This window comes from Artibeus jamaicensis, unplaced genomic scaffold, assembly GCF_021234435.1.
Source record: "Artibeus jamaicensis isolate MK-2021 breed Jamaican fruit bat unplaced genomic scaffold, CSHL_Jam_final contig_797, whole genome shotgun sequence".
Classification (NCBI taxonomy): Eukaryota; Metazoa; Chordata; class Mammalia; order Chiroptera; family Phyllostomidae; genus Artibeus; species Artibeus jamaicensis.
In genome coordinates this window covers 902,608-929,748 of record NW_026521977.1, presented here as the reverse complement: position 1 = coordinate 929,748, position 27,141 = coordinate 902,608, and the positions used below count along the sequence as shown (strand labels likewise).

General features: G+C 42.8%; 2 protein-coding genes across 6 annotated transcripts; both read left to right on the top strand.

Moving 5' to 3' along the window:
• The first annotated feature begins 2,291 nt into the window (after window positions 1–2,291).
• Window positions 2,292–16,649, top strand: TMEM9B (TMEM9 domain family member B). 2 transcript variants are annotated; one of them, XM_037133843.2, is made up of 5 exons: window positions 2,292–2,777; window positions 5,220–5,311; window positions 9,468–9,576; window positions 10,626–10,760; window positions 15,474–16,649. In XM_037133843.2, exons 1-5 carry the CDS (start codon window positions 2,673–2,675, stop codon window positions 15,627–15,629), a joined length of 597 nt encoding a protein of 198 aa, XP_036989738.1. In that variant the 5' UTR covers window positions 2,292–2,672; the 3' UTR covers window positions 15,630–16,649. The 2 variants fall into 2 exon arrangements, with proteins under 2 accessions (XP_036989738.1, XP_036989739.1); XM_037133844.2 differs by lacking the exon at window positions 5,220–5,311 and having other exon boundaries at window positions 2,692–2,777.
• Window positions 16,650–18,190: 1,541 nt separating this feature from the next.
• Window positions 18,191–24,641, top strand: ASCL3 (achaete-scute family bHLH transcription factor 3). 4 transcript variants are annotated; one of them, XM_053672943.1, is made up of 4 exons: window positions 18,191–19,807; window positions 23,351–23,571; window positions 23,673–23,813; window positions 24,018–24,641. In XM_053672943.1, exon 4 carries the CDS (start codon window positions 24,030–24,032, stop codon window positions 24,573–24,575), a length of 546 nt encoding a protein of 181 aa, XP_053528918.1. In that variant the 5' UTR covers window positions 18,191–19,807; window positions 23,351–23,571; window positions 23,673–23,813; window positions 24,018–24,029; the 3' UTR covers window positions 24,576–24,641. The 4 variants fall into 4 exon arrangements, with proteins under 4 accessions (XP_053528918.1, XP_053528917.1, XP_036989777.2 ...); XM_053672942.1 differs by having other exon boundaries at window positions 23,669–23,813; XM_037133879.2 differs by lacking the exon at window positions 18,191–19,807 and having other exon boundaries at window positions 20,858–23,571; window positions 23,669–23,813.
• The last annotated feature ends 2,500 nt before the right edge of the window (window positions 24,642–27,141 follow it).

The window sequence follows — 27,141 nt, the reverse complement described above, 5'->3', positions numbered from 1 at the left end:
AAGAGGGACTGACCCCTCCAGTCCTACTGCATCACCTAAAATTGCACCTCCCAAACCCTTGGCTCTAGCTATGCAAGTACCTGCCCATCATCTCTGCCTCCTTACCAGGCTTCTTCATTCAGTCTCCAGACAGGCAACCATCTTATGGTCACACTCCACTTACTCACGCTGTTGCTGGACAGGGAACCTGGCCCTGAGCAGGTCTGCTTAGGGTCAGCCAGCAGTGTGCAGGTTCTTCTTGACTTCACGAAGGAAAGATTTCACAACACAAGTGGAGGTGACTAGGAGGGTACGTTTATTAAAAGCTGGGGACAGTAAAACAAGAAAGAGCTTAGTATAGAAGCAACAGAAGAGCCCAGGCTGAGCTGCTGTAGCCCACTGGGAAGTCAAGGAAAAGAGGGCGTTGGAGACAGGTTCAGGGGATTTGCTTGGGAAGAGCTGCTGCTGCCCATCATTCCCCTGGTCTCATGGGCACTCTTGGAGTCTAGAACATGCATGCCTCTCGGGGAAGGGGGAAAAGGGGGAAAGGGAATGGCGCAGGGAGAGCAGGTGCTGGGCTTTTATTTCTCTCCTGCAGGCAGGAACCTTAGGGGAGGTCTCAAGGGATGGTTTCAACAGAATATTCATGTTTTCCAGGTGTGCCTTTTCAGGCTTATGGTCTCCACTGATTGGTCGGTGTCAGTGCAGGGGGTCCTTAGTCATTACAGCTGGTCCTGGTGTTGCCCACCTGCTTTTGCTGCTTTTCTGGGCCTGGAGCTGAAATACAACTGAGGCCTAAATGCTATCTCAAGGGAGGTGACCTGCATCTGGCTGTAAATGGCTCGGCCAGTTTATTCAGCTGTCTGTCTCAGCTTCCCTATTCCACTTGTCCTGGCTTCCTGGCCTGTCTCAGTGGCAGCCTCATTCTAACAGTGATGCCCAATATAAGTACTAATTTTCTAATGGCTACATTTGTGAAAAAAGAAATAAGTGAAATTATTTTAATAATATAATATATCTAAAACATTTCAACCTTAATATAAAAACACTGAGATTTTCTTTTTGTACTCGGCCTTTGAAATCTATGTATATTTTACACTTACAGAATATCTCAATTCAAACTAGCCACATTTCAAGTGCTTAATTGCCACATGTGGCTAGTGGCTACCGTACTAGACAGTTTCAAGTTCTGCCTAGACAGAGTGTACTCGGTGTTTCTGCATTGAACAGAGGCCTGTCAGACTATAGCATTACTATATATTCCCCCTACCCCCAAGATCAATTTTGAAGAGAAAGCCCATGAGGATTCAGCTAGACACTGGACACTCCCTTTAGATACCAGACCTAGACTATTAAACCTAAATTGATCCCAAAGTTGTTGATGAGTCAGCTTTTAGCAATCGGATCTGTAGTGCCTCACAGTCAAGACACATTTGACCCCCGGTATCTTCAGGTTGTTCTCTGGCCAGCAGAACACCCACTACGAAGACTTGAGATTTCACTAATGTGACGGCATCTTCATAAGGCAGCCTGGAGGAGCCTGGGTGAATGTAAGGTCATCTAGTTCTGACCATCTGGTTCTGGTTGAGACTGGGCACCACCTGGCGGCTGGGACTTAAAGGGTCTCCTTCCGGTCTTAGATTCTAGCATCAAGAATCATAGCAGAAAAATAACATAAAATGCTGTTATTTAAAACATTTCCACAAATAGACCACCTTTTAAAAATGTTTATGAAACAAACACAGGAGCACAATTTGGAATCCATAAATAAAATCTCCTCATTTGAGCCAAGAACCAGAGGCCCAGAAAAGGGATATTTTGGTCAAAGTCACCAGCAAATCCGTAGTGGTTGTGATGAGTTCTATATCCTTTACTGTACCCACTAACTGAAAAATATTTTAACTGCGGACACTGCGCCATTTCAAGAGTCCTCCTAAATTACCTGCGGAGGAGGAACGGCACTGGGAAGACTGGTTAGCTCTCCCCTAAACTTAAGAGCCCGACCGCTATGCCACCCTCTGGAGTGCTAGGCAGAGAAAAAGAGGCAGCAGGGTGGACCTTGGCGGCTAGCCCCGGCGGGAGGCAAGCAGGGAGACCACACGGCGCAGGCAGCTCCCAGAGACTGTTAAAAACCTTGCGGGGAATGGCGTTCGGGAGGCGCAAGGTGGCCAGTTATTCCCCAAAGTGCGAACACTACCACCAGCCTTCCGTCTGGGGCGCGCCGCCCGGGGAGGGATAATCGGCCAGTCCCACACCCCGCTCCACGCCTGCGCCGCCGCGAGCGGCCGCCCCTTCTGCAGCCCCTGCAGCTGAGGCTCGCTGCGGCCCCGCAGGGGTCGCAGGTCCCCCTCTGACAACCCAGACCATTTCTCCACGGGCAGGAGAACTTCCCCGCGCCCGCTGCTTCTGCGCCCAAGAAAGAAATCCTAGCGCCTCGAAGCTTTGCTGGGCCGAGGCTGTCCCCTAAAAGAGGGCCCCTTTGGTTCCCCGGCCCGAGAGAGGTCCTTGCGAGCGCCAGGACCGCGCAGCCTCGGACCCTTCGTATCCGGAACAGTTTCCGGGGCGGATGCTTTTCGCAGCTGACCCGGCGCGGTCGGTGACGCCAAACCCAGGCGGAAGTGCAGGCGGAGGAGCCCGAACCGGAGGGGTTCGCGGCGGGCTCCGGGCCTTGAGGGCTGCTGGGTTTGGCGGCAATGGCGACTCTGTGGGGAGGCCTCCTGCGTCTTGGCTCCTTGCTCAGCGTGTCCTGCCTGGCGCTGTCCGTGCTGCTGCTGGTGCAGATGTCAGATGCCGCCAAGGTGAGTGTCGCCAAACCTGCGCTGCGGTCTGTAGCTCCTCCTCTGCCCCCGCTTGGCGGGGGTCTCTCAGCCTGCGGCTCGCCCCATTCCTCTCTAGTCCCGATCGTCCGACTCCTCGCTTTACAGCCCTGGCTGCCCGCAACGCAGTACTTTCCCTACTGCCCGATAGCCCTCCACCCCCAGCCCTGACACCCCGCCCTCCCTTACCTCCACCCAGTGCCTGACAGTGCTGTTTGGACAGCAACTCCTCCTCCTCGTTGGCATTTCCCTGCCCTGCCCCGACAGCCCCCACCCCAAACCGTGTAATCTTTCCAATTCTGGGAGCCTGTAACTTGAACTTTCCACCCTGAAGCTCTGACAGCCTACCAACACCCTCCACCAGCCTCGCAGACCACCACCCCGCCCCCATTCCCCAGGCGAAAATGATGGAGAGCCCCCATCTCACATAAGTCTTCCCTCTTAGGAGCTAACTCCTTTGAACTCATCCCTGAGCAGATTCCCTCACCATTGCGGAAAGCTGTCTCTTCTGGCAGCCTTCCTTCCCAATAGGACTTCCGGAGTCCTCACCAACCTAATATCCTCACCTAACTCCCTCCAGGACCTCTTGACCCCTTTCTTGCCTCCCCTCTAACTTATAATTCAGTGAGTAAGGGAGGATCCAAACTACAGGAATATGAGGCTGTGGTCTTTCCCTTGCTCCACTTCTTGGCTCTTCTGGTCCCCTGATGCTGCTTTCTAGTCCCCTTTGTCTGCCTGCGCTCCAGACCTGCCCTGGCCCGCTACATCTGTGCTTCCTCCTTGATGAGCTAGCACGTTATTGGGGAAAATAGAAGGAATTCATATTAGTGAGGTGGGAAAACAAAATGACATTTGCATTTTTTTAAAAAATAGGAGCTTTAATCTTTAACATTTTTTATATGAGGATGAGAAGAGAGACATTGATTTGTCGTTCTACTTATTTATGCATTCATCGTTGGGTTCTTATATGTGCTCTGATCGAACCCACAACCTTGACATATCTGGACAGTGCTCTAACCAACTGAGCTACCCAGCCAGGGCCTCTGTAATATCTTTAAATATAAAGTCTGGGAAAAACAATTTATAGGCAGACAGATCAGGGGGTTTTGATTGGGGTTCTTGATCAGGGATTTTTTTGGAAATCTTCCCTACCTCCCACCAAAAACAGGGATAGTAGCAAGTCTCCTGACTTTCAAAACATTGTTGTCACCCTCTGCATATCTCTTGTCATCATTTTACACAGTGTATTGTGATCATTTATTTGTCAGTCTCCTTTATTAGGGCGTGTCCTAATTATAGGCAGGAACCATGTCTTGCACTTATCTGAATCAACCACGTTGAGCACAAGGTCTGGCACAGAGCAAATGCTCACTAAATGGTTGCTGAATGACATGTCATATACAAGAGCAGGGGCCTGGTCCTCTGAGACTAATGGGCCACTGCCTTCTCAGGTAGATTTCCCTTTGCTGAGGAAGTATCTCCTTCTTGTATTAGTCACATATTCCTCCACCTTTTGAAATTTGCTTCATCCGTGGCTGTCCTCTCTGTCTGCCAGGGATTAGAAGCAGTTTCCTGTGGAGGGTAGACCAAACTGATCTCAGCTGGACTCAAGCTACTCGCTTTAAGTACTTTCTAATTGTAGCTGAGTGCCTCTAAAACTACATCCCTTCTATAGGATAGGACTCTGGCCTAACCCCTTTCATCCATATCAATTAATGCCTGTCTATCTAAGCATGAGAGAATGGTGGATAGAGGAAGTGTGACTTGTTTTTGAGTAATTTTTAATTTGATTCTTGCCCATCCTTTTATAATCAACATTCTTATTTGCAAGCGCAGCTATCCATGTACTGTGTACTATTGCCAGATAGGTGGTGATAACATTAGCACAATTTGTTTTCTGATCCATAATGTGATTAATAAGTTATATATCCTGTACTATGTATTAAAGTTTTTGAAAGTTTTAAGTGAATGGTTTTATAATACTTGGCAGGCAGTGCTTAACCAAATGTACTATATTTTGCCATGTGTAATGCACTCCAGTGCATAATATGTACCCACGTTTTTGGCCCAAACTTTCAGGGAAAAAACATCTTTCATTTTGATTTTTTAATTCAGTCTTTTATTTATATTTAGAAACCCAAACGATTATAGTATTCCAGGGTATTATTTTGCATACAGGCACCATTATTGCTTTCTAGAGTTAGCCTTTTAATGCATAAACATAAATAAAAGACTTAAGAACACTTGTGTAGATAAAGAATTAATACTGCCCATATATAATGTACATCTTTATTTTTTCCCTCAAAAATTTGGGCAAAAAAGTATGCATTATACACAGCAAAATATGGTATACAATGCAGTTTTTAAAAATATTGACGATAGACTATCAATAAGCTATATACCACGTTTCCATTTTGGTTACAGAATTCCGGGGATGTCCGGTGTAAATGTATTTGTCCTCCCTATAAAGATATTCCGGGGCATATTTATAATAGGAACATATCCCAAAAAGATTGGTAAGTATTCTGGATTACTTAATTACCTGTCAGATTTCTTTCTGTGGTTGTCACTGTTAGCTCAGAATGTTCATCCAATGTATTGTTTTCTTTTTAAGTGTTTCTTCTAAGCAAAAGTGTCAAATTCCATTTCCCTGTGAAAAAGGGAGAGAAAGGCCCTGGGTGCATGATGTAAACCTAAAGGAGTAGGGCCAAACACTAAGCCCCAGGTAGGGTGGGCTTTCTCGAGATTGGGCTGAGTTTGTGCCACCTGCTCTAGTTTCCTTTGCCCCCTTAAATTTTGGCCCGCCCTCTTTTCAGTGAAAGGTAAGCAAGCCTCATTTATCTGGGTTATACTTTTTACAAGTTATAGGTTTTGACACCATATTGCCAAATATAGTAGACTGTGTTTAAAAGTGTCAGAGGCTCAGGAAGGAACAGGAATGAATCACGGATATCAGTTTCCCAGTTGGTATGCCGGGAATAGGCTATAGGTGTGATAAGCTATTGATCCATCCAGGCCTCAGGGTGATCAGGCAGGCCTCTGATGACTGGGATCTTGATTGGCTTGCCACCAGCAGCCCTTTCTGTCCATCTCAGGAGACCTTATAAATGTGCCATAAAATGGTTGGGAAGCAGCTATTTTGTTGCAGGATGGATGGGCTCCTTCCCATGGAACTGTAACGTGTTCATGGTTTGTGACCATAGTGGACGAACACCAGGATAGGCATAGGAGAAAAATACCTCCAAATGCTGTTTACTTTCACGTGTGCTTGATTTCACAGCCAAACAGCCTGCAAAGGTTTGAAAGCAAAATTAAATTCATTTGGTTACTGTATTCCCAGCAGCCTTTGAAAAAGAAAAGGCAGTCTTTGAGCATGTTTAGTTTTTCTAATGTTATTGTCTATTCCCATTTTGGTTTAATCTGATATTGATAAGTATGTTCTTGAGAACTTCCTGCGAACTTCCACATTCCACTTAAATGGTCTCTATATTACAAAGTGATTTATCTATATTTTTATAGGTCTTATATCAGCAAGTTATTTGATATGACACAAGAAAGCTCAAATAAGTTTTGAAGTTATTCCTATAAATTTTCAAAATATATCGAGCACTTATAGTTCATTCTCTTAACAGTAATAACATATGTTATCTATTATTTGAGTGGCAGATGAAGTCGCTATTCGAGTGGTTAGCACTAATCTTTTCATTGACTTTTTGTTATTCCAGGTTCAGACAGAACCACATGTCATCATTCATTCATCCCTGGTTATTGGTCAAAATGAGCAGTTGAAAATAAGGCATGTTTGGGATATTTCTTCCCTCTCTCCCTGCTTTCTTCCTGCAGTTTAGCCATTTACTGAAGATAGGTTCCCAGTTGTCACTGAAAGTTTTTGACTGGCAGAAGGGTAGGCAAGTTATGTTATGGCTTCATGAGGCCTGCAATATCTGGCCCTACCTGTATCTTTACCTTCTGGACTCCATTTTGTCTAGTTGTTAGCTTTAATTCTTCATTGACTTAGGCTGTGTGACTTAAGAAAAGTTTGAGTTCTCTGGTTTGTGTTTAGGGTGTGATTTAAGGAGAAACATGTTCTCCCTTTGGCACTAGGGGGAGGTGTTGCCTAGTTCCTAAAGGGGTTGAGTTCTGTATCTGGGCTCTGGGCTCCGACTGGCCAGTCAGACCAACCTTTCTGCTTCCTCTCCCACCCTGCAAAACTTCTGCACAACACTCGAAATCTCTTCGTTATTAAACTGTATTTTTTCTTCAGAAGAAACACTCAGTACCCAGTACTTAGATTCTTAAGTAATTCTTATGTAGTATTACTAAGGCTTCTGAAGCAGAAATAGGAAACTAAATGGGAGGTGAGTCTCATTTTCCTGAAGTTCAGAGAGATACATGGGGGCTGACCAAGGAGGCAGGAGCCCTGGATTCTCATCCTTTTACCTAATAATTTACTCTGTGACCTTGTTGTGCAGGTGACCTCTCTGAGGGTGTTGGGCTGGATGAGCTCTATGATTCTGAGATAGATACTGCTGTAATGAGGTTTAACTTTCTCTGCCCATTTTATGCTTGCATCCAGCTGGCTACCTCCCTGGTCTCGTATAGGTTTAGAACAGATATCACATACTTGTATGGTGTGAGTTGTGGGACCTTACCCTTATTTGACATTCTACCATTGGAGACTTATGTTTTCATTATATACTGCCTTTGTTTAAATTACCTGCTCAGTATAACTGATTGAACTTTTATCATTTATGTTATTTTGGGTTTTCTTCTTATGCCACAGCACAGAAGGAATGAAACCAAAAAAAAGAAAGTATATTTTGGTAGAGCAACAGGAAAGAATCAGCTTAGAGCATTGGGTGCCCCCAAGAAGGGCAGGTAGAGTGAGACAGGAAGCTGTCAGAGTTTGTGTAGCCATAAATGCCTAAGGAAGAGATGACAAAAGGGAAGAAAATTGCCCCCAGAAGGCAGGGAGAAAGAAAAGTTTCCCTACTTTTGCTGAAGGTGATCAGAGAAATGGGCTCTTATTAGCTAAGGGTAGTAATAATTATTTCCTAAAATTGACAGAATTCTGAGAAAAGATTTTTTATGGAATTGTGTTTTCATAAGCCATAGATAAGTAGCCTAGAAACTGGGGAAAAAATAAACAAAAACATCCAACAACAAAACATTCAGCCTTTTATTTTTGATATGAGGTCCATCCAGAAAAACCCCAGCCATTGGTAATATGATGAGAGTGGTTTGTGCAACATCAGTGTAACCTGGCAGCCAAGGAGAGTGGACTGGAATGTGCATGTGTGAACAATGACGACTTCACTGTACTTGTCAGTGGGGGTGATAGATGCCATTGAGTGGGCATGTGTACTGTGTGGCCGTCTCATTCGGAATGATGGAGTGAGTAGAGCAACGAATCTGCACCAAATTTTTTAAAAAGTTTTATTTATTTATCTTTAGAGGAGAAGGGAAGGAAAGAGGGAGAGAAATAACAATGTATGGTTGCCTCTCATGCGTCCCTTGCTGGGAACTGGCCTGCAGCCCAGGCACGTGCCCTGACTGGGAATTGAACCGCCATTACTTGGTTCGCAGGCCCACGCTCAATCCACTGAGCTACACCAGCCAGGGCGAATCTGCACCAAATTTTATGTTAAGCTTGAACATGCCTCTGTGGAAACTCTTGGGATGATTTAGAAGGCCGCAGCTATGGGCAACTGGTGAATGGCAGCTTCATAATGACAGTGCACCTGCTCGTGCATCACCTCGCTTGCAGAGTTTTTGGAAAAATATCAAATTACCCAGGTGACTCAGCCCCCCTACAGCCCACATTTGGCACCCTGAGCTTCTGGCTTTTTCCAAAAGTAAAAGTATCTTTGAAAGGGAAGAGATTTCACAGACTGTTGATGAGATTCAGGAAAATGCAACAGGGCAGCTGATGGTGACTGGAAGACCTGTGTGAGGTCCCAAGGGGCCTACTTTGAAGGGGACTGAGATCTCATTGTCCTGTGTACAATGTTTCTGTATCTTCTGTCTTCTTTAATAAGTGTCTGTTTTTCATATTACATGGCTGGTTACCTTCTGGACAGACCTCTGCTTCCAAGTAATCAGTTTTCACTTAAAAATATTTATATTGTTCTAGTCCTCCTTCTCCATGCTTTTTCAATAGACTTTTGCTCATTAAAACAAGTAATTATTTCTTATTGTAGTTTCGAATGTTCAGATTTCAGAGTTTCAGAATTTACCAACTGTTAAGTGTGATTAGGCATTCATATATACCACACTGTGGCAATTAAGAATGATGTTACTTAATTCATAAAAGAGATCATCTCATATTTGAACAATGCCCGGGTCACTTTAAATCATTTAAAGCAGTTTTGCTGAACAGGTTTGAATATGACTCAGTCTGCTAAGTAGTTTTTGATCCTATTTGGGACTTTTTAGTTACATTTTAAACATGAGCACCTTTGAAAATAGTTACTACATATGTCTTGATGGCTTCTTAGACTCTTAAATGTTACCAAATTGCTGGTATGAAGAGAGAAAGTGGTTTTACTTCCCTTATTTGTTTCTTATATATTCTTTCATTGGGGAAGTTCAAGAACTATTCTGGATTCCAAGAAAGTTTTGAGTAGAAAATCCCGTTAGGCTTGAGCTGTACTTTACCCTTGTGTTTCCCAGCGACTGCCTTCACGTGGTGGAGCTCATGTCCGTGCGGGAGCCTGACATAGAAGCTTACTGTCTGCGCTGTGAGTGCAAATACGAGGAGAGAAGCTCGGTGACGATCAAGGTAAAAAAAAAAATCAGTTCTTTCTGCTTCTGGAATAGTTCTTGATGGTATTGAGACAAGAAAGAAAATTTGTCAAACAAATTTTATTTTAGTTATTTAAACTACTGCTCTTCCCCACCCCCTTGCCCCCTCTTTCCAATCTCCAACCTTCACCCCAAAAGAAACAATGGGCCTGCTCTCCTCCTGCCTCGTTGAGATGCTTTATGGATTAGTCAAGGTAGGATGTGTGAATAGCACAAAAATGCCCTATATGTAATTAGCGTGTCCCAGAAAAATATCCCGTCTTCTCTATGGATCATGCGTGCCGACGGATAGTGAGAGCGGCACAATTAGGCCCTCGTTCTACCCTGTCAGCCCTTAGAAAAAATTATGTAGATAGTGACTGTTCTCTTCTAGAAACATGACTTCTGGATTTTAAGATTTGCTTTCTTTATTTGCCGTAAGAAATGGGAGGTAGATCATTTTGATCACCATTTTGACCTCTAATGCGTTCAGTTACGTTATTGTGGTTCTTTTCCCCAATTTGTTTTTATATGGAGCTTCCTATTTCTTTCCCAAAAAGATGCCTCATGGGGAATCTGGGCGTGGTCAGCTGTAACAGTTACGAAGATTTCTGTTGTGGTTGACTCTGTCAGCAAATGAATTAAGATCTCAAGAAAATCACTAGGCTATACCATATTTTTATACATCTAAAATAATCTGGAAGAGTATTCCTTTGAAGTCCTTCTGCATACATTTCTGTTAGGGTTCCTTTACATTGTCTTCACAGCGCTAGGACATCGTACTCAGGTGATGTTAGTGCGATCAGTGGTGACAAATGACTAGCGGTGAGTGAAGATGAAGTTCTGGAGCCTCACAAAAAGATCCCAAAGACAGAGGCCGCCTTTCCTTTTTTCTTTACTACTTTGGTGAAGAGCTGAGTTGGTAGGTTTGTATAGAAATCCTTTATGCGTAGCAGATAGATCAGTCTTCACTATGGCTTTACTACTATATAAAATTCTAATTTCTCGGCTTGAACAGAGATGTAACTTATTTCCAATTTCCTTTAGGTTACCATTATAATTTATCTGTCCATTTTGGGCCTTCTCCTTCTGTACATGGTGTACCTTACTCTGGTGGAGCCCATCCTGAAGAGACGCCTGTTTGGACACTCACAGCTAATACAGAGCGATGACGATGTTGGGGTAAGTTCTCAGCCACACATGATGATGGCCTTTGGCATCATCGAGGTGTAATACAGATGTCCATGTGCTGGAGCAGATCATCAACTAGAGAAGCTGAAGACAACTCTAAATTTAGCATTCGTTTCTTTACGAGGAAATTGCTTTGGAAAGCCATAAATATGGTGGCTTCAACTGATGGTCCTGAGTGAGTGTGTTATACAAGGTCTTGCTCTTCAGTACCCAGGGCAGAGTTTCATTGCCTTTGCCTGTTTACATTGAGAAAAGCATCTGAGACAGTTTCCTCCCCAAGCTCCTGCCTGGACACCTTCCTGTCAGCATCACCAAATATCTTAGGAGATAAAGAGGCTTTAGTGAAGAAAAGCATAAAGACTGTACTGTTCTTTTTTTTTTTTTTTTAATTTTTAAAAATTTTATCTTTAGAGGGGAAGGGAAAGAGAGAGGGAGAGAAATATCAATGTATGGTTGCCTCTCGCTCGTCCGCTGCTGGGAACTGGCCTGCAACCCAGGCATGTGCCCTGACTGGGAATCAAATTGCAATCCTTTGGTTTGCAGGCCCGCGCACAATCCACTGAGCTACACCAGCCAGGGCCTGTACTGTACTTTTCTTAATGAAGTGCAGCTTGATAACCTGCTGATGTTCCATATATCCTGTTACCCTTTTTAAAACAAACCTGTGGTCTTGATCTCTATAGAAAAATAAAACCATCACTCCAGATTATGTTCCTGTCTTTAAGATACATTTGTATTTTTACATATAGTTGGTATAATCAGTGCATAAATTGCTTTGTGGCCTGCTTTTTGTATTAACATTACTTCATTAAAAAATGTCCAGAAATTGATGTAGTCCACAAACTTGTTACTTAATTTAGCATAGAGAAGTATGCTGTTTGTTTTGTCATTATTGTGTTTAGGCTTGTTTTCAAATTTTCATTATATATATAATTTTTTATAAATTACTTTTGCTCTGGCTGGTGTGGCTCAGTGGATTGAGTGCTGGCCTACCAACCAAAGGTAGGTTCCATTCCCAATCAGGGCATGTGCCTGGGTTGCAGGCCCTAGTTAGGGCCACATGAGGTGCAACCACACGTTGATGTTTCTCTTCCTCTTTCTCCCTCCCATCCCCTCTGTCTAAAAATAAATAAATAAAATCTTTAAAAAGTAGAAAATTACTTTTTTATCTTGGATTACTTTATTGGACTATGTTCCTCTAAGTGGATAAAATTCAGTCGAGTTTCAAGAACCAGTTCCAAAACTAAAGCCAGGGTGAACCTTGCTAACCACAGTCAGAAGTCCTTTTACTCTTAAATGGCCTGTGGACCTTTTGGTAAAAGATGGGAAAGGGGGTCCTGATGGATGGCCTGACTTATAACTATAAATGGAGTCTGCCTTTTGATCAATATGTTGTTGTGTCATGTATATCAGTTATGAGTATTCAACTTATTTGGGGAAGATTTTTTTTTGTCAAGAGCTTTGATAGAAATACCTCTATTTACCTCTTTATCCCTTGTTTCTTTTATACATTTATCCAGTATGAAATGAGTAACTTTTCATTATCAGGTACTGTGCTGGATATGAGCAATAAAGAGATGAATAGAACAGAAACAGACCTGTCCAAGAAATGACAAATAATAGTTTGCTTACTCCTTTTATTTTTAATGATATAAGAATGCCTATCTATTTTTTTTTGTTGGGGGTTGTGTGTTTCCTTCTTCCTTGCTCTGCTTTGGGGGGGCAGTCCTTTGTGCTTTTTTGTCTTTCTACTGAAGAATTTCAGGAGGAGACTTCACAGGCTGGGATAAAGGTTAAGACTAGGGTCTGGAGTGGTCAAAAATCAGACATAGTGGGGCGAATGGGGTGAGAGAGGTAGAAGGACAGGGGGTTATGCACCAGGCGCATGAGAGACTCGGGTGTGGTTCCCTTGCTGATTCACACATGACAGGGTTTTCTCAGCCTCTCCAGTGCTGACCCTTTGGGTTGGGTAAGTGTTTGCTTACCGAACCCCTGTAGGGGCTGCCCTGTTCATTCGTAAGATATTTAGCAGCATCCCTGGCCTCAACCCACTAGGTGTCAATAGCATCTTCATCCCAATCATGACAATCAGAAGTGTCTACAGACATTGTCAGGTGTTCCTGGGGAGCAAGATCACCCCCAGTTGAGAACTACTAACATGAAAATGTCATGTATCAAAGGCCGTATAAACCATTTCATTGTAAGGCACATAGATAAAAAGTCTGACTTAAATTACATCACAGCATTAAACATTTGGTTCCTGATTTTAAGAATAGATAATATCAATGTAATACACAGATAACATAAAAGAAATGGATGCACAGATGTGTAGATAAAAACATGTAGGAAAGACATTTGATTGGTGGGATCATGTGCTCGGTGACCTCTTCACTCACCAGTGACTGCTCCTGTGTGTAAGTTGACCATTTGAGGACACTGTTTTCGGGAGGCCTGCCTGAGTCTTGGATATCTAGTAAACTGACTGTGGGCAGAGACAGGTTTTCAGACCAGAGCCATGAACTGATGGCAACAATTCTGTATAAAAAGAAGTTAAATTAAAATTTCTACAGTTGTTAGCTAAGATAAGAGCACTTTACTACTAATGTGCTTTAAAAAGTACTTTTGTTAAATTCTAAGTTAAATTGTTTTAATTTTTTAGATTTTGTTCAGCGTAGACCGTTTTAAATTGAGAGTTAGTACAAGTAGTTAAGAAGCTTGTTGTAAGCAGTCACAGTATTTACTGTATTATATATCCATGACACATCATTGCTATTATCAAAGCATTACATTAAAACATGTTTTGTATTTATTGTAATTTTATCAGGTGTAAAAAGAACAAACATAAAAAGGTTAACTCTATTTGCATTCTTCCCACATTCATGACCGTAAGCGACTAGTTCAGTCCGGTTCTGATAGGTGGAGAGCTGAAAGGATTACTGGTTTGTTTAGTCCTTTAACTTTGTTGCTTAAGAAGATGTTTCTCCCCCTACCTTGAAGAGTAAGTAGCAGGACTGTGAAATGGAGAAGTACTCTACCAATCAAGTACATCCTTCTTTCCAGTCTTGTTTATGTCAAAACAAACCAGTGGTAATAATATTTTATATACAAGTTCATCACCATATTCCTATAGTGTCATTTTAATCTACCTGAACAAAATCAGTGTGTTTAGACAATATGACACCAAGTCAGGGTTAGGTGAGCCAAGTCTTGGTGTTTGTGCCAGCAAGTTAGGTGACCTTGGATCAGCTTATTTCCTCATGGGGAACCAAGGAAGCCAACAAATTCAGCCTTCCTCTTTCTTCACTTTTTTCACTTCTCTTTATTTCTTATATCTTTGATACATTTTAACTTTATGAAATTGTTTTTACTGTTTTCACTTGAAGATTAAAAATAAGAAAATAGGGTTTGCACGACTGTTACCTAAATTAAGTGGAAAGTTGAGGGAGTTTTAGTAAAGAAGGCAGGGAAAGATCCTCTATAGAAAACTCTTTGATGTAATTATGTGCATGTCTTGGTGTACAAAGAAGACCAGGTGTTCTAACACCACATGGTTACAGTTGTGTATAGTTATACTGTTGTTTATAGCTTTCTGTAGACATGTGCTGGCTCCTGCCCTGGGTATATAATAGAGCTTTTGCAAACATGCACAGCAAAACAATGCTGTTTCTGTACTAGAGGCAAGGTTTAGTTTAGGAGGTACAACTTACGACTTGGATCCTGTGTCGGGACTTTTACAAGCTTTGCTAACAGGGTTTGGCAGAAAGAGATCAAGGAAAAGGCAGTTAAATTAGTTTTGAGTGCTTTTTGTCATTTAGACAGCTGTGTTTATATCTCATTCATAGATAGATTAGCTCTCCTGTGTGATGACCACAAACATCAGGCGCCTCTGGGTACTTTGACCAGGGTAGGTTGGTTTTCTACGCAGAGACCTGGGTGAGCCTTTAGTAGCCTCTTTCTAAGGTGGCCACTGACATGGAAACCACTGGGTGCTCAGCATTGAAAGATTCAAGTCTTTATTGAATAGAAATTCTGCAGTAATAATTCCTCACTCTCCTTGTTAATGGTGGGTAATTTTAGGACTTGAGCTGCGTCTCTTTCCATTACAGACGGGGGAAGGGGTAAACCAGTCCACTTAGTGCTTGTGTTGGGGGTGCAGGGGGAGATTAAAATTGACCAAGATCCTGTCAACTCATCTCCCAGCGTGAATGTGGCCCCAAGTTGGAAAGTAACAATTCTGATATAATGGTAATCAGGTAATTACAAGACAGGTCTTTCCTCTGCCATAGATTAGCTATACGGTGTTGAATAAAGCAAGCAGAACTCCTACCTTCTGTGTCTGTAGCATATAGATAGTAACAGGAAAATAGATTTCCTTTTCCCTACCTGTTAGGGAAGCTTTCTTTAATATACATGACCAATGTCTTTGGTCCCTGCTTCTTAAGGGAAATGTCTTTGGAAGTAGTGACCCATAGGAACATTACACAAATACCTACTCATCACTTATGCCACTTGAATCACCTCTTTCTGCAGCTGAGTTCATCCCACTTTCGGCAGTTGAGTGCCCTGGAGTGGCTGGGCAAATGGGTGTTCTGTTCTTTGGAAAGTCCCGCTGCTTCTGTCTCTGTGGCTGAATAACTGCTGTTTTCTGTGCAGGTTTTACACTGATTATGCCATCTCTTATGTTCCCCATTCTTGAACTTTCAGGATCACCAGCCTTTTGCAAATGCCCACGATGTGCTGGCCCATTCCCGAAGTCGAGCCAATGTACTGAATAAGGTAGAGTATGCCCAGCAGCGCTGGAAGCTTCAAGTTCAAGAGCAGCGAAAATCTGTCTTTGACCGTCATGTTGTCCTCAGCTAACTGAGAAGCAAATTCAAGGTAACTAGAAAGCAACAAGGCAGACAACTAGAAAAAAATTGACTGAGTTTTCCTGGATTTTATTTTATACCCTGTTGATTTTACCAACTCTTGCTGGGAAATTCAAAACCTGAAACAGAATCGTGCTTGGTGTTTTCTTTTGTTGTTAACATCGTAAGAGACATTTTTTAAAGCACACACCAAGTCAGCCAATAAACCTTTTTCTCTTTGTGACTTTTACAAATAAAAATAAGTCTGCTTGTAAATTATGTCAAAGTCCTTCCCCTGGAACAAGCATTCTTTTTCACCACACAGTTTTAACTTGGTTTTCAAGATAATTTTCAGGTGTTTGTTTTTGCTGCTGTTGTTTTTGGCAGGGGAGAAAAGAGGTGTGTGGGAACTGCTTAACATAACTTTTCTCAAGTCACTTTACTAAAAAATCTTTTGTAAATAGACTTTACTTATATTTTCACGTTTCATTTCTGTCTCGTGGTGTAGCCAGCCTCATCAAAGCCCTTACCTGTCCCTTTTGAATTTTGCACTGACTGTATTGCCGAGGTATCTGGTTGGCATGTGGCCAACTTCGCGGTAAACTAGATCCAAAATGCCCGGTGGCTTGTCACACAGTGCAGATTTTCTCTAAGTACTGTGGTGTGTGATGTAATGCATCCTGGAACACACTGGCCATTTGCTACTTCACTGTAATGACTAACCATAGTCTTGGCATGTGTTGGCTTACTCATCCCTTATATCTTTAAGGATGAATCCTAAGGACTTGGGTACTTGCAATAAAGAACTTTTCTTTTAAATCCAAGCCTTGCTGGATTGATGATATTTACATGTTTGTCAGCCTTTTGGGTCAGGTTGAGAGGCAGCTGTTTGAGCTCCGGTGTGTGCAGCTTTGGACGAGCACCGGAGTTCCGTGTGCCTCCCTCTGAAAGGTGGAACGGTCAGTGGATAACTGGCTTTTTCCTTCCTGTGTCCTCTTTGGAATGGAACAATAAAAATAATTTTTGAAACACCTACCAGCTTATCTGTCTCTTAACTTCTCTCTCCTCCCTCTTTTGCTCTATGATGGATTTAAAAATGCAAAGGCATTTTGTACCCTGTTGTCAGACTCCCATTTTAGACCAGTCTAATCATAAAACATTGGTTCCAAATTGTGCGTGAGTGTGTGTGAGACTAGTGAGAGAGAGAGAGAGAGAAAGAGAGAGAATGTACAGGTATTAAGATGGTTTTCTGGCCCTGGCTGGTGTAGCTCAGTGGATTGAGTACAAGCCCGCAAACCAGAGGATCGAGGTTCGATTCCCAGTCAGGGCACATGCCTGGGTTGCAGGCCAGTTCCCAGCAGGAAACCCACAAGAAGCAACCATACACTGACATTTCTCTCCCTCTCTCCTTACCTTCCCCTCTAAAGAGAAAATAAGTAAAATCTTTAAAAAAAGAAATTCATTAAAAAAAAAGATGGTTCTCTGAAAGTATACAAATAACATTTTGATGTTGAGAGATTTACAAATGTATGAACAAATGCTTGTTCTAAGAAATTCTTAGCAAAAATTATTAGAATTAAGTTATATTGAGTTCATAAGTATAAGGCTTTAGGGGCTATTAATGGGTTTTTTAGTTAGTAAAAAACAAATTTTCAGACCTACAAAACTAAACTAAAATTATTGATTTTATTTGTGAGTATTAAAAGATTTCTAAGTTCAACTACAATTGAGTGAAATTTATGCCAGGGATTCAAGACTGGTTAAATAGTCAAAGACCAATTACTAAAACCTATCACATCAGCAGGTTAGGGAAGGAAAATGATCTTATCAATAGACGCAGAAAAAGCATTTGGCAAAATTCAACACCCTTTATGAAAAATTCTCAGTAAACTAGGAACAGAAGAGAACTTCCTCATCTTGACAAAGAATATCTACAGAAGCCCACAGCTAACATACCGAATGGTAGAACACTAGGAGTGTCCCTGCTAAGATGCGGAACAAGGCAAGGAGTCCTCGACACTCCTTTTCAGCATCACACTGCAAATCCCGGCTGATGCAAAAGACAGGAAATAAAAGGTATATAGATCAAGAAGGGAGAAATAGTCCTGCTTTCAGATGAAACAATCGTCCATGTAGAAAATCCCAAAGAATCACAAAACAAAAACAAAAAACCTCCCTGGAAATAATGTATAAAAAGGTTGCAGGATAGCAGGCTAATATTCAGAAGGTAATTGCCTTCCTATGTGCTAACAATGAACATGGGAAATTAAAAACAACACCATTTACCAATACCAGCCCCCTGAATGATACAGGTATAAATCTAGAGAATAGGTACAAAATACATGTGATGAAAACTAAAACTGATGAAAGAAGTCAGAGGAACTAAATGAATGGAGAGAGATTCCGTGTCCGTGGATAGGAAGACTCAGTGCAGTCAGGATGCTGGTTCTCCGTTTGATTTATGGATTCAACACAATCCCCATCAAAGTCCCAGCAAGTTATATTCTGTATTTCAACAAACTTATTGTAAAGCTTGTATCAAGAGGCAAGAGACCCAGAAAAGCCAACGCAGTATGAACAGAGGAGTAAAAAGTCAGAGGACTGACACCGTCTGACTTGAAGACTTAACATAAAATTATTGTAATCAAGTCAGTGTCATGGTACGAGGACAATGATAGACCAATAAAACAGAATATGGACCCCACAAATAAACCCACACAAATACAGTCAGCTGACTTTTGACAAAGAAACAAAGGCAATACAATGGAGAAAAGTCTTTTCAACAAATGATGTTGGAACATCTGGACATCTATGTGCAAAACAAAAACAAATGAAGGTGGACATAGATCTTACACCCTTCAAAATACTAACTCAAAACGGATGACAGGCCTGACTGTAAAACACAGAACTATAAACATCTGTAAGATAATATAGGATAAAAGCTGTGTTTGGCAATGACTTTTCAGATAAAACAGCCCTGGCTGGTGTAGCTCAGTGGATTGAGTGCTGGCCTGTGAACCAACGGGGCACATGCCTGGGCTGCAGGCCAGGTCCCAGGTTGGGGACACATGAGAGGCAACCACACATTGATGTTTCCCTCCCTCTCTCCTCTTCCCTTCCCTCTAAACAATAAATAAAATCTTAAAACACACCAAACGCACAAACCGTGAAAGAAAGAATTGGTAAGCTGGACTTCATTAAAATTAAAAACTTCTGCTCTGAGACATATAGTGAAGAGAACGAGAAGACAGGCCACAGACTAGGAGAAAATATTTGCAAAAGACATCCGATAAAGTGCTATTATCCAAAACATACAAAGACCTAAAAACTCAACAGACAAGTTGATTAACAAAAGATTCGAAGACCTGAACAGACACCTCACCAAAGAAGATACACAGATAGCAAGTAAGCATGTGAAAAGGCTCCACATCATACCTTACCAGGGAAATACAAAGAAACAAGATACCACTACACACGCATTGGAATGACCCAAACCCAGAACTCTGGTACCACCCCATGCTGGTGCAACAGGAACCCTTGTTCACTGCTGTGGAAATGCAAAATGGTACGGCCGCTCCGGAAAACAGCTGGACATTTTCTTTAAGAACTGAATATACCCTTACCGTAAGATCCAGCAATCACACTCAGTATTTACCTAAATGAGTTGAAATCTTGTACCTGCACAAGAACCTGCGCATGAATATTTACAGCAGCTTTATTTGTAATTGCCAAAACTTGGAAGCAACCAAGACATCCTGCAGTAAAGGAATGGGTAAGTAGAATACACCCAGACAGAACAATATTCAGCGCTAAAAAGGAATGATCTATCAAACCATAAAAAATCTTAAATGCATACATATTATTGAGTAAAGAAGCCAATTTGAAAAGACCATATATGGTATATTTCCAACTATATAATATTCTGGAAAAAGCAAAACTGATAGGGGACTTAAGAGTTGGAATATTTTAGTTTAAGTAATAGTTAATAAGCTTAGTAATCTGCATATAAAAGCTTTTGTTCCAGGAACTGAAGATATGACTCACCTTGACTCCAGGAGACCTTAAGCAGTCCCACCTTTGTGCCTCAGGAGGACAGCAAGCAACTCAAGATGATATCTGAGCCACTGTCCTCCAGGGTGAGATGACCACCGCCTGGGGCACACAGCTTAAGACCACTGAAGAATACTGAAGGTTTTTTTTTTTTTTTCAATCCAATGAATTTTCCCTGAATTCCAAACCCCTTACCTACACTTTGTTCTCCTTCTAAAAAGGACCATTTAAAAATGGAATTTAAGATGGTCTGTTAGGGTATGAACCCACCATCTTCTCAGATCACTGGCCATCTGAGAAGTACCCATAAAGATTCAATCCCTTATTAAGGTTGGTAGTGACAGGCAGCCCGAACTCTGCTATCTTTTCCGGTTTCAAAACTATGGAGGCAGTAAGAAAAAAATCAGTGGTTGTCAGATATTGGAGGGAGAAAGGGAGGGAGGGAGGGAGGGATGAATAGGCGTAGCACAGGGGCTTTTTAGAGCAGTGAAACTATTCTGTATGATCCTATAGTGTTGATACATATCACAATTTAGTCAAAACTCAGAATGTGCAACCCTATGCAAACCAAATGAGCCTATGTAAACCCTGGGCTTGGGGTGATAATGGCGTGTCAGTACGATTTCATCAGTTCTCACAAGTGTATTTGGGGTGGGATGTTGGTAGTGGGGAGGGATGTGTGTTTGGGGGCAGGAGCTGTATGGGAACAGTCTATTTTCTACTCAGTTTTGCTGTGCATCTAAAATTATTTGGACAAAAGTACAGTCTATTTAAAGGGGAAAAATTTAATAGGTATTTTAATAAACTATAGGTTCATAATGACCTTTCTGGTCTTAATCGCTGTTTAAAAGAATATTGACCAATATTGTCACATTATGAAATTATTACTTAAAGACATTTTTCATGAATAATTTTGATTAAAAAAATCATATAACCCAGATGAATGGGGAGCATTCTTTTTCCAAATGAATTTGTTAAAAGAGTCCAGTTTTATAAACAGACCTTTCCACTTAGTTTTGTTCTATGTTGTCATATCTACATGTGGTGTGGAAAAAACAGCTAAACCAGAACCGAGCAGTTCTGTTTAACTGTCAGCTACTTTGCATATTGTTACTAGATGGTCACCTATAAATCAGGTTAAGTCGGACTGAATCCAAAATACAGCATCTCGGTGATAAAAGTCAGGTAAGAGACTCTTCCCCAGGGTGGCCCATGGGGAGAGTAAGAATATGATTTATAGGAAAATTCCTAGGCACAACTGATAAATGATGAATTGTGTCAGCTGTCTGATTATTTCATTATTTTAAAGTGTCCACTATACCTGTGTGTTAGATTCAGATTTTGCTGGTGGCTGAATCATCTAGAGCAGTGGAAAAGGTTTTGGTTTGGAAGTCAGGAGACCTAGGCTCTGACCCCCACTCTGCAGCTACCTCTGCAGCTTTAACCAAGTTTCAGTCTATGGGGGATGGGATACGAGGATTTCTAAGGTTCCTTCCATCCCTAATATTCTAAAACTCAGCTATATGTGTAGTTGTAGCTTTGTTTTTTACATGCTAGAGATACATTTAATGTCTCTGAAAGTTGAACCTTTTATGCTCAGTAGAGCATCCAAAATCTATTTAGGATTTTATTGTTAAGACCTCATGTATTTCCCAGAAGAGCTCTAGGACAGAAACCTGAGACTTTCCCAAGACAGGTGTGTCTGTTAGCCATGCCTGTCTTGGGAACTGCCGAACCCCAGCACTGCTCATCTGGGTGGCTTTTATAAAATTTGTACTCAGCTTCTGCAAACATACCCAGCTTCCACTGGACTTCCCACCTTGATCTTCTTCATTACTGCACTTTTCATTCTATCACCCTGTTGTGGTTCAATTTTCTTATATGAATAAAAGATGATCACTGCTACTACAGTGATTAGTGAACTTTTTTTGAAATGCTCAACAGAAACAGCTCCTCATCAGCCTGTCTCCAGAGACACTGGTCTCTTTTTCTAAGAATAACACAAAGTCTTGTTAAAGCCTAGAAACTTTTAATTATCTGTGGCATACACACTTTATTCAGATTTCATCTGAGTCAACATTTAAGACAGTATTAAAATGATCTGTCAAAATACAACCATACCCAAAGAATTTTTGTGCAAAATTGGCTTTGGTGACTCCTGTCTTACGTGTTGGTGTCCTGTTGTGTCACTTCTGGCTTGTCAGCCATGGGCAGCCGTGAGGACTGCCATTCTCAGACGTGTAGGAACACGGGCTCCACACATGTTCTGTTTCCACCCTCCAGAATCTCTGGCTCGGGGATTTCCTAACTCTATTCTCAGCAATTTTTTTTTTGGACATGAGCTTGGCTAGTTTTTCATCTTCAGAGATTTTTGTTTTTATTTCAGGCCAGTTGGTCAGTAATTTGGAATCTTTCGCTTCCTGTTCCTTTGTTTTGATTTGTTTCACTGGACCTATTGCACTTATCTCATCCCACCCTCCACCCCCAATAAGGAACAGTTTTTCCTGGCATTTACTTTTTTTCCGGCTTGTTTCACCATGACTTCTAACCCTCTTCACCCTTTGCCCCTATGCCCGCTTCCCACTGCCCTTTCTGTTTCTGTAGTCACTTGTCTTTCCATATGAGAGAGATGCAGGCTTTTCCACAAAAATTGTGATACACTTGACTGCACGTGAGTTCTGGTGCTCAGAGGCTGCTCTCTGCACTGGGTATTGTGGCCTGCAGAGTTTCTGCTCTGCTCAGGTGGAAGCACAAGTGACAGTGCTATCTAACCCTGCTCGTGAGCATTAGAGATTTTTTTTTGGGGGGGGGGGTAAGTTTTCTTTGCATATGCCAAATACAGAGAACATCCTCTCCTAAAGATGTTGAAAAATCACACCCCCGAGAAATTAACCAAAAGCCCTATTTCCTTCTTTTTCTGGAGGCCCATGGTTAGATTTCATATTGCTTCCCGTTTTCCATTTTAGGTATGCTCTTCATCTCTGAACCAGTATGCTTTGGGATATATCAGTGTTTGGTTTTCCAGTGTTAGGGAAAACATAAGCCAGGTTTTCTGTAAGGTGCCAGTTACAGGAATGCTGCGCAAGTATTCGACTGTTAATAAAGAAAAAGGGGAAGAGCCAATGCCTAGCACATTGTGTTGTTGTTGTTTTTCTTCAGTCCTCACAGTCTCTCTGCAGAATAGTCAACAGCTCGGTTGGTCATTAGAAAAAGCTGAAGCCCAGAGAGATTATGAAACTTGCCTCAGGCCACACAGCTAGGGAGGAGCAAAGCCCACTTGGAAACTCGGGGTCATCACTGAAAGGAAAATGCTCTTTTCTTACAACGTTACCCTGGCGCCCAGTTAACTGGTTAAACCGCAGTATCCCTGTAAAACCTGTTGCAGCTGCATTGTTACAGTTAAAGGCAAAGCAATGGCGATTTAAGGAACGAGATGAATGCAGGGCTATTCAGGTAGAGGAAATGTGGCGGTGTGGGACCTTTCGGGGTGCAATACTTGATCCTTCTGTTCCATTTTTAAAAGAACAAAACTTAAATACAGATGCACTCCACTCCATATTCTTCAAGTTCTGTGCAAGTAAAAATATGTAAATCTATATTATAAATGCGACAGGAGAATTTTCCATTTAAAGGACCCAGTGAACTTTTAAGAGTGAATGATTCCTTTCTCATTTTTGTTTTCAGACCTGCCTCCGGCACGTTAGGCATTATTTAAGACAGCTGTGCCTGTGAGGGCGCAGGGGCACTAAGTCTGTAGCTCCTCCCACGCGTGTTCAAGCGCTGTGGCCTTGCAGTGTTTCCCAGACCTCGGTCATTGGCACACACCTTCACAGCCACCATTATCCGAGTTCCACCTGTACCGTTACCGACTTTCCATTTTCCTTCAGTTCATATTTTTCACTCAGGTAGGTTTTAGTTTTTAAATAAACTTTGTATCATACTATAAATGTGAAATCAGTATAACTCACAGTAACAAGGAATTAAAATATTATTAAATCCTAGCTAGATCGTATCTCTTGTGGAAGGCCTCCATCTGAGGGTCAGAAAGCATTCTGGTGGGGCACAGGACACACCCAGCAGCCTAAAGCTGCGTCTTTGTAATCCTTGCAACTGAGAGAGGATTGAAAGGCAACAACTTTCTCACGAGGTGAGTCAGTGTTATTTAATGCTGCTTCTGTGTACCATCAAACATCCTCTCTTTTACTACCCACAGAATGTTGTAACCCCTTTTGGTCTGAGCTCAGAAACTATACATCAAGGCAGAAAAGTCTTTAAAACATGGATCTCTGAGAACGTCAATATCTGTTCTTTTTTGATTTGGCCCAATTAATAAACTCAGTTATGTTTCCAGGCGAACGAGGAAATGATGGACAATAGGAGCTACTGTAATCTGCCAGAAAAACTGCCCGTCTTCTCTGACTCTGCCCACTTGCCCCTGACCCGGTCCTTCTATCTGGACCCCATGGTCACTTTCCACTTATACCCGGAAGCCCCGGTGCCATCCCCTTACGCTGAAGACCTGCCATTGCTGCCCTTTCCCAGTGATTCCCTGATGGTGGAAAATTACAGCGAAGCCTGCCCCTTCTCCTTCCCAATGCCCTATGCAAGTTACAGGAGGTGTGAGTACGCCTATGGGCCCGCCTTCATCCGGAAAAGGAACGAACGGGAAAGGCAGCGGGTGAAATGTGTCAACGAAGGCTATGCCCAGCTCCGGCACCATCTGCCAGAGGAGTACTTGGAGAAACGACTCAGCAAAGTGGAAACCCTCAGAGCCGCAATCAAGTACATTAACTACCTGCAATCTCTTCTGTGCCCCGATGAGGCTGAGACCAACAATAACCCTGGGAAAGGTCCCACCATAATAGCAACCACCAGCCGCCACACTGACCCCATTTTTAGAATCATTTGACTCAGTGTTTCCAAAGAGAAGCAAATAATGTCACAATAAAATCGGGGCTCTTAGAGTGTCATGGAATAGTTTTTCCTAAATGTAATTTCTGTGTGGGCAGATAGTAGCTCAGATGCCAACCTATGGTGGATATTTATTACCCAGATTTCAGACATCACCTTCTGCAGACTGAGAAGAAGATTCTTAAGCTTTGGCGATTGCTTTCCAGCACCTGAGGGGAACGGGAGTCCCAGCATCCTCTATACCTCTCCGCTTGCCCTTTTCACACGCTTCCCCAGAGTCTCTGCTGTGAGCAAGTCTCACAAAAGTACTGTGTGGCTAGTGATTACTGAGTGCTTGTAAAATGCACTTTGCAGGCACCACATTTGAAGCAAACACAATGCACCTCCCTTGATTTGTCAGATTTTGGTGTTTTTTATTTGGAACCCCAAATAAATCTATACCTTACCCATGTCATGATGGGCAAGTGTCTCAGAGCTGAGGCAAAAGTAGTCAACAAAACCTTGTTGTCATTTGAAATTATTTCAGCTATCTGTTTCCTGCCCACAGAGGACTTCCTTAGGCAGCTCAGTGCAGAGTGAAGAGGGCAGGCTCCGGAATGAGGCTGCCTCCGTGCAGACGATGACTCTGCTAGTTTCTCTCCACGGCACAGCTCTTCACCCACAGATGAGAATAATGAGAATAGTAACTACCCCGAATGTTTATTACGAGGATTAACATATTAACAGCACCTGGTACATAAGTAGCTATAACCTTTATTATTCTTGTCTTTCTCTTGTTTTGTCTGTAGCATCGTCATTCTCTAGACTTTCTCAGCCAGCAAACGTGCAGCTGCCTTCACCCCCCGGGGAGGGACAGTCAGTGGCCCGTATCTTGGCGTCTGCCTTCAAAATGTCTGAATTTCAGCTCTTCCTTCCCCCTTAACTCCCAGGTCCCATCTGTCCCCAAGCTCAGTGAGAACTTCCAATACCCTGTCACACTCACCTCCACTGTCATTTCTCGGTGAAGCCTTCTCACCCTGGCCGTTGCTTGCTTTTTTGTTTTGTGTACATATTTTTGTGCGGTTTTTATCCTGCTGTCTTTGCACGTGGTGTTGCACAATGCTCTGTCTTCTTCAGGAGACTGGAAGCTCCTTGAAAATAGGGACTGCTCTTATTCGTCCTGCACCCTTAGCACCCAGCGAAGAGCCTCTAGTCAGGTAGGTGTTGCCAGTGGTATCTGGGTTGCCATTTTCCAGTCCTATCATACGTCTGAGTAACTGTTAACAGCTTCCTCCCGGGCCTCCCAGGCTCCGTTCTCAACTGACTCCATCCTCATGCTGAGCTTCTTAAAGCATTTCATGCTCCTTTGTGGCTCAAACCCCATGAAGACTGCCTTTGACTACCACATTGTTTACATGTGTCTGCTTGGTTTTCAAAACTCCCACCAATCTGGCCCTTTCCCAAGTATCCACACCTTGATTTTCCCGTGAAACACATTCCCCCCCAAAACAAGTGTCGTCTTGTAAATGTATCCGTCTCTCCTAGCTCTTGCTTCCTACTTAAACTGAAATGTTCTCCTTTTCCCCTCTACTATTGAAACCCTCCCTGTCTTATTCAGGAATCCTCCTCTCACTGCCAGAGACTTCTCTGGTTTTTCTTGGACTCTGACTTCAGCATTGTGCAGCAAAAAACTCAGCCTTAGGCAGGAGAGCAGTCATCGGGTGGGAAGCTTTGGGGTGTTAGCGAAAATCCGGATTGGTGTCACTGATAAAGGCTCACATAACCGAAGCGTCTTGCAGTAGGGCAGCCTTCACAGGGCTCAACACTGTCACCAAGAACCTGCATCCTTTAGGTCTGTCCTCTGAATCCTCCTCTGGGAATAGTTTCAGTATCCCCAAAAGGCTGGTAGAAGCTCCCAGAGCCACATACCTCCTTGTTATGGATAGGAGGAGAGAGACTGTAGCCAGGGATTCCCAGCAGAAGTCTGGAGTGCCTTGGCTATGTGTCCCAACAGACCCCTGCAGCCAGGGGGATGCAAGGTGCTGACTGATGCATGTTCCACCTGTGGGTCTGAGGGCACCATCAACCTCTCCTGACCACATGGATCCTCAAACAGAGATAGGCACTGGTGGTACAGGGGACCAGTAACATGGGAGAGACACCTACAAATAGCAAACCGTGTTGCTATTTTGCCTCCACTGAGCCCCGCCTGGCGCACCACTGGTGTGCAATGACTGTCAGATGCTTCGAAACCAGCTTCTCCTGTGGACATTCAAATGAGAGCAGAAACTAGACTTCTGTTCCTTTGGTCCCCACTGTCCACTCCACCACCAAAGTGGTCACCACACCTCTGCTTCTTGGCAGGGGCCTGTCTGTTACAAACAAATATGCCCATGCCTTCGGTTATTTTGTCTTAAACTACCAACAAATTCTATGTTAGAGTCCCTAGTCCAGCCAGTGGATCCGCACCCCCAGCCCCCGGCTTGCTCAGGGCGGAGGCACATCTATGGTCCTGAGTCTAGAGCTCCCCTGGGATCCGGGAGGGCTCCCCCCATGACTGGGTCTTCCGGCAGTGAGGAAGCCTG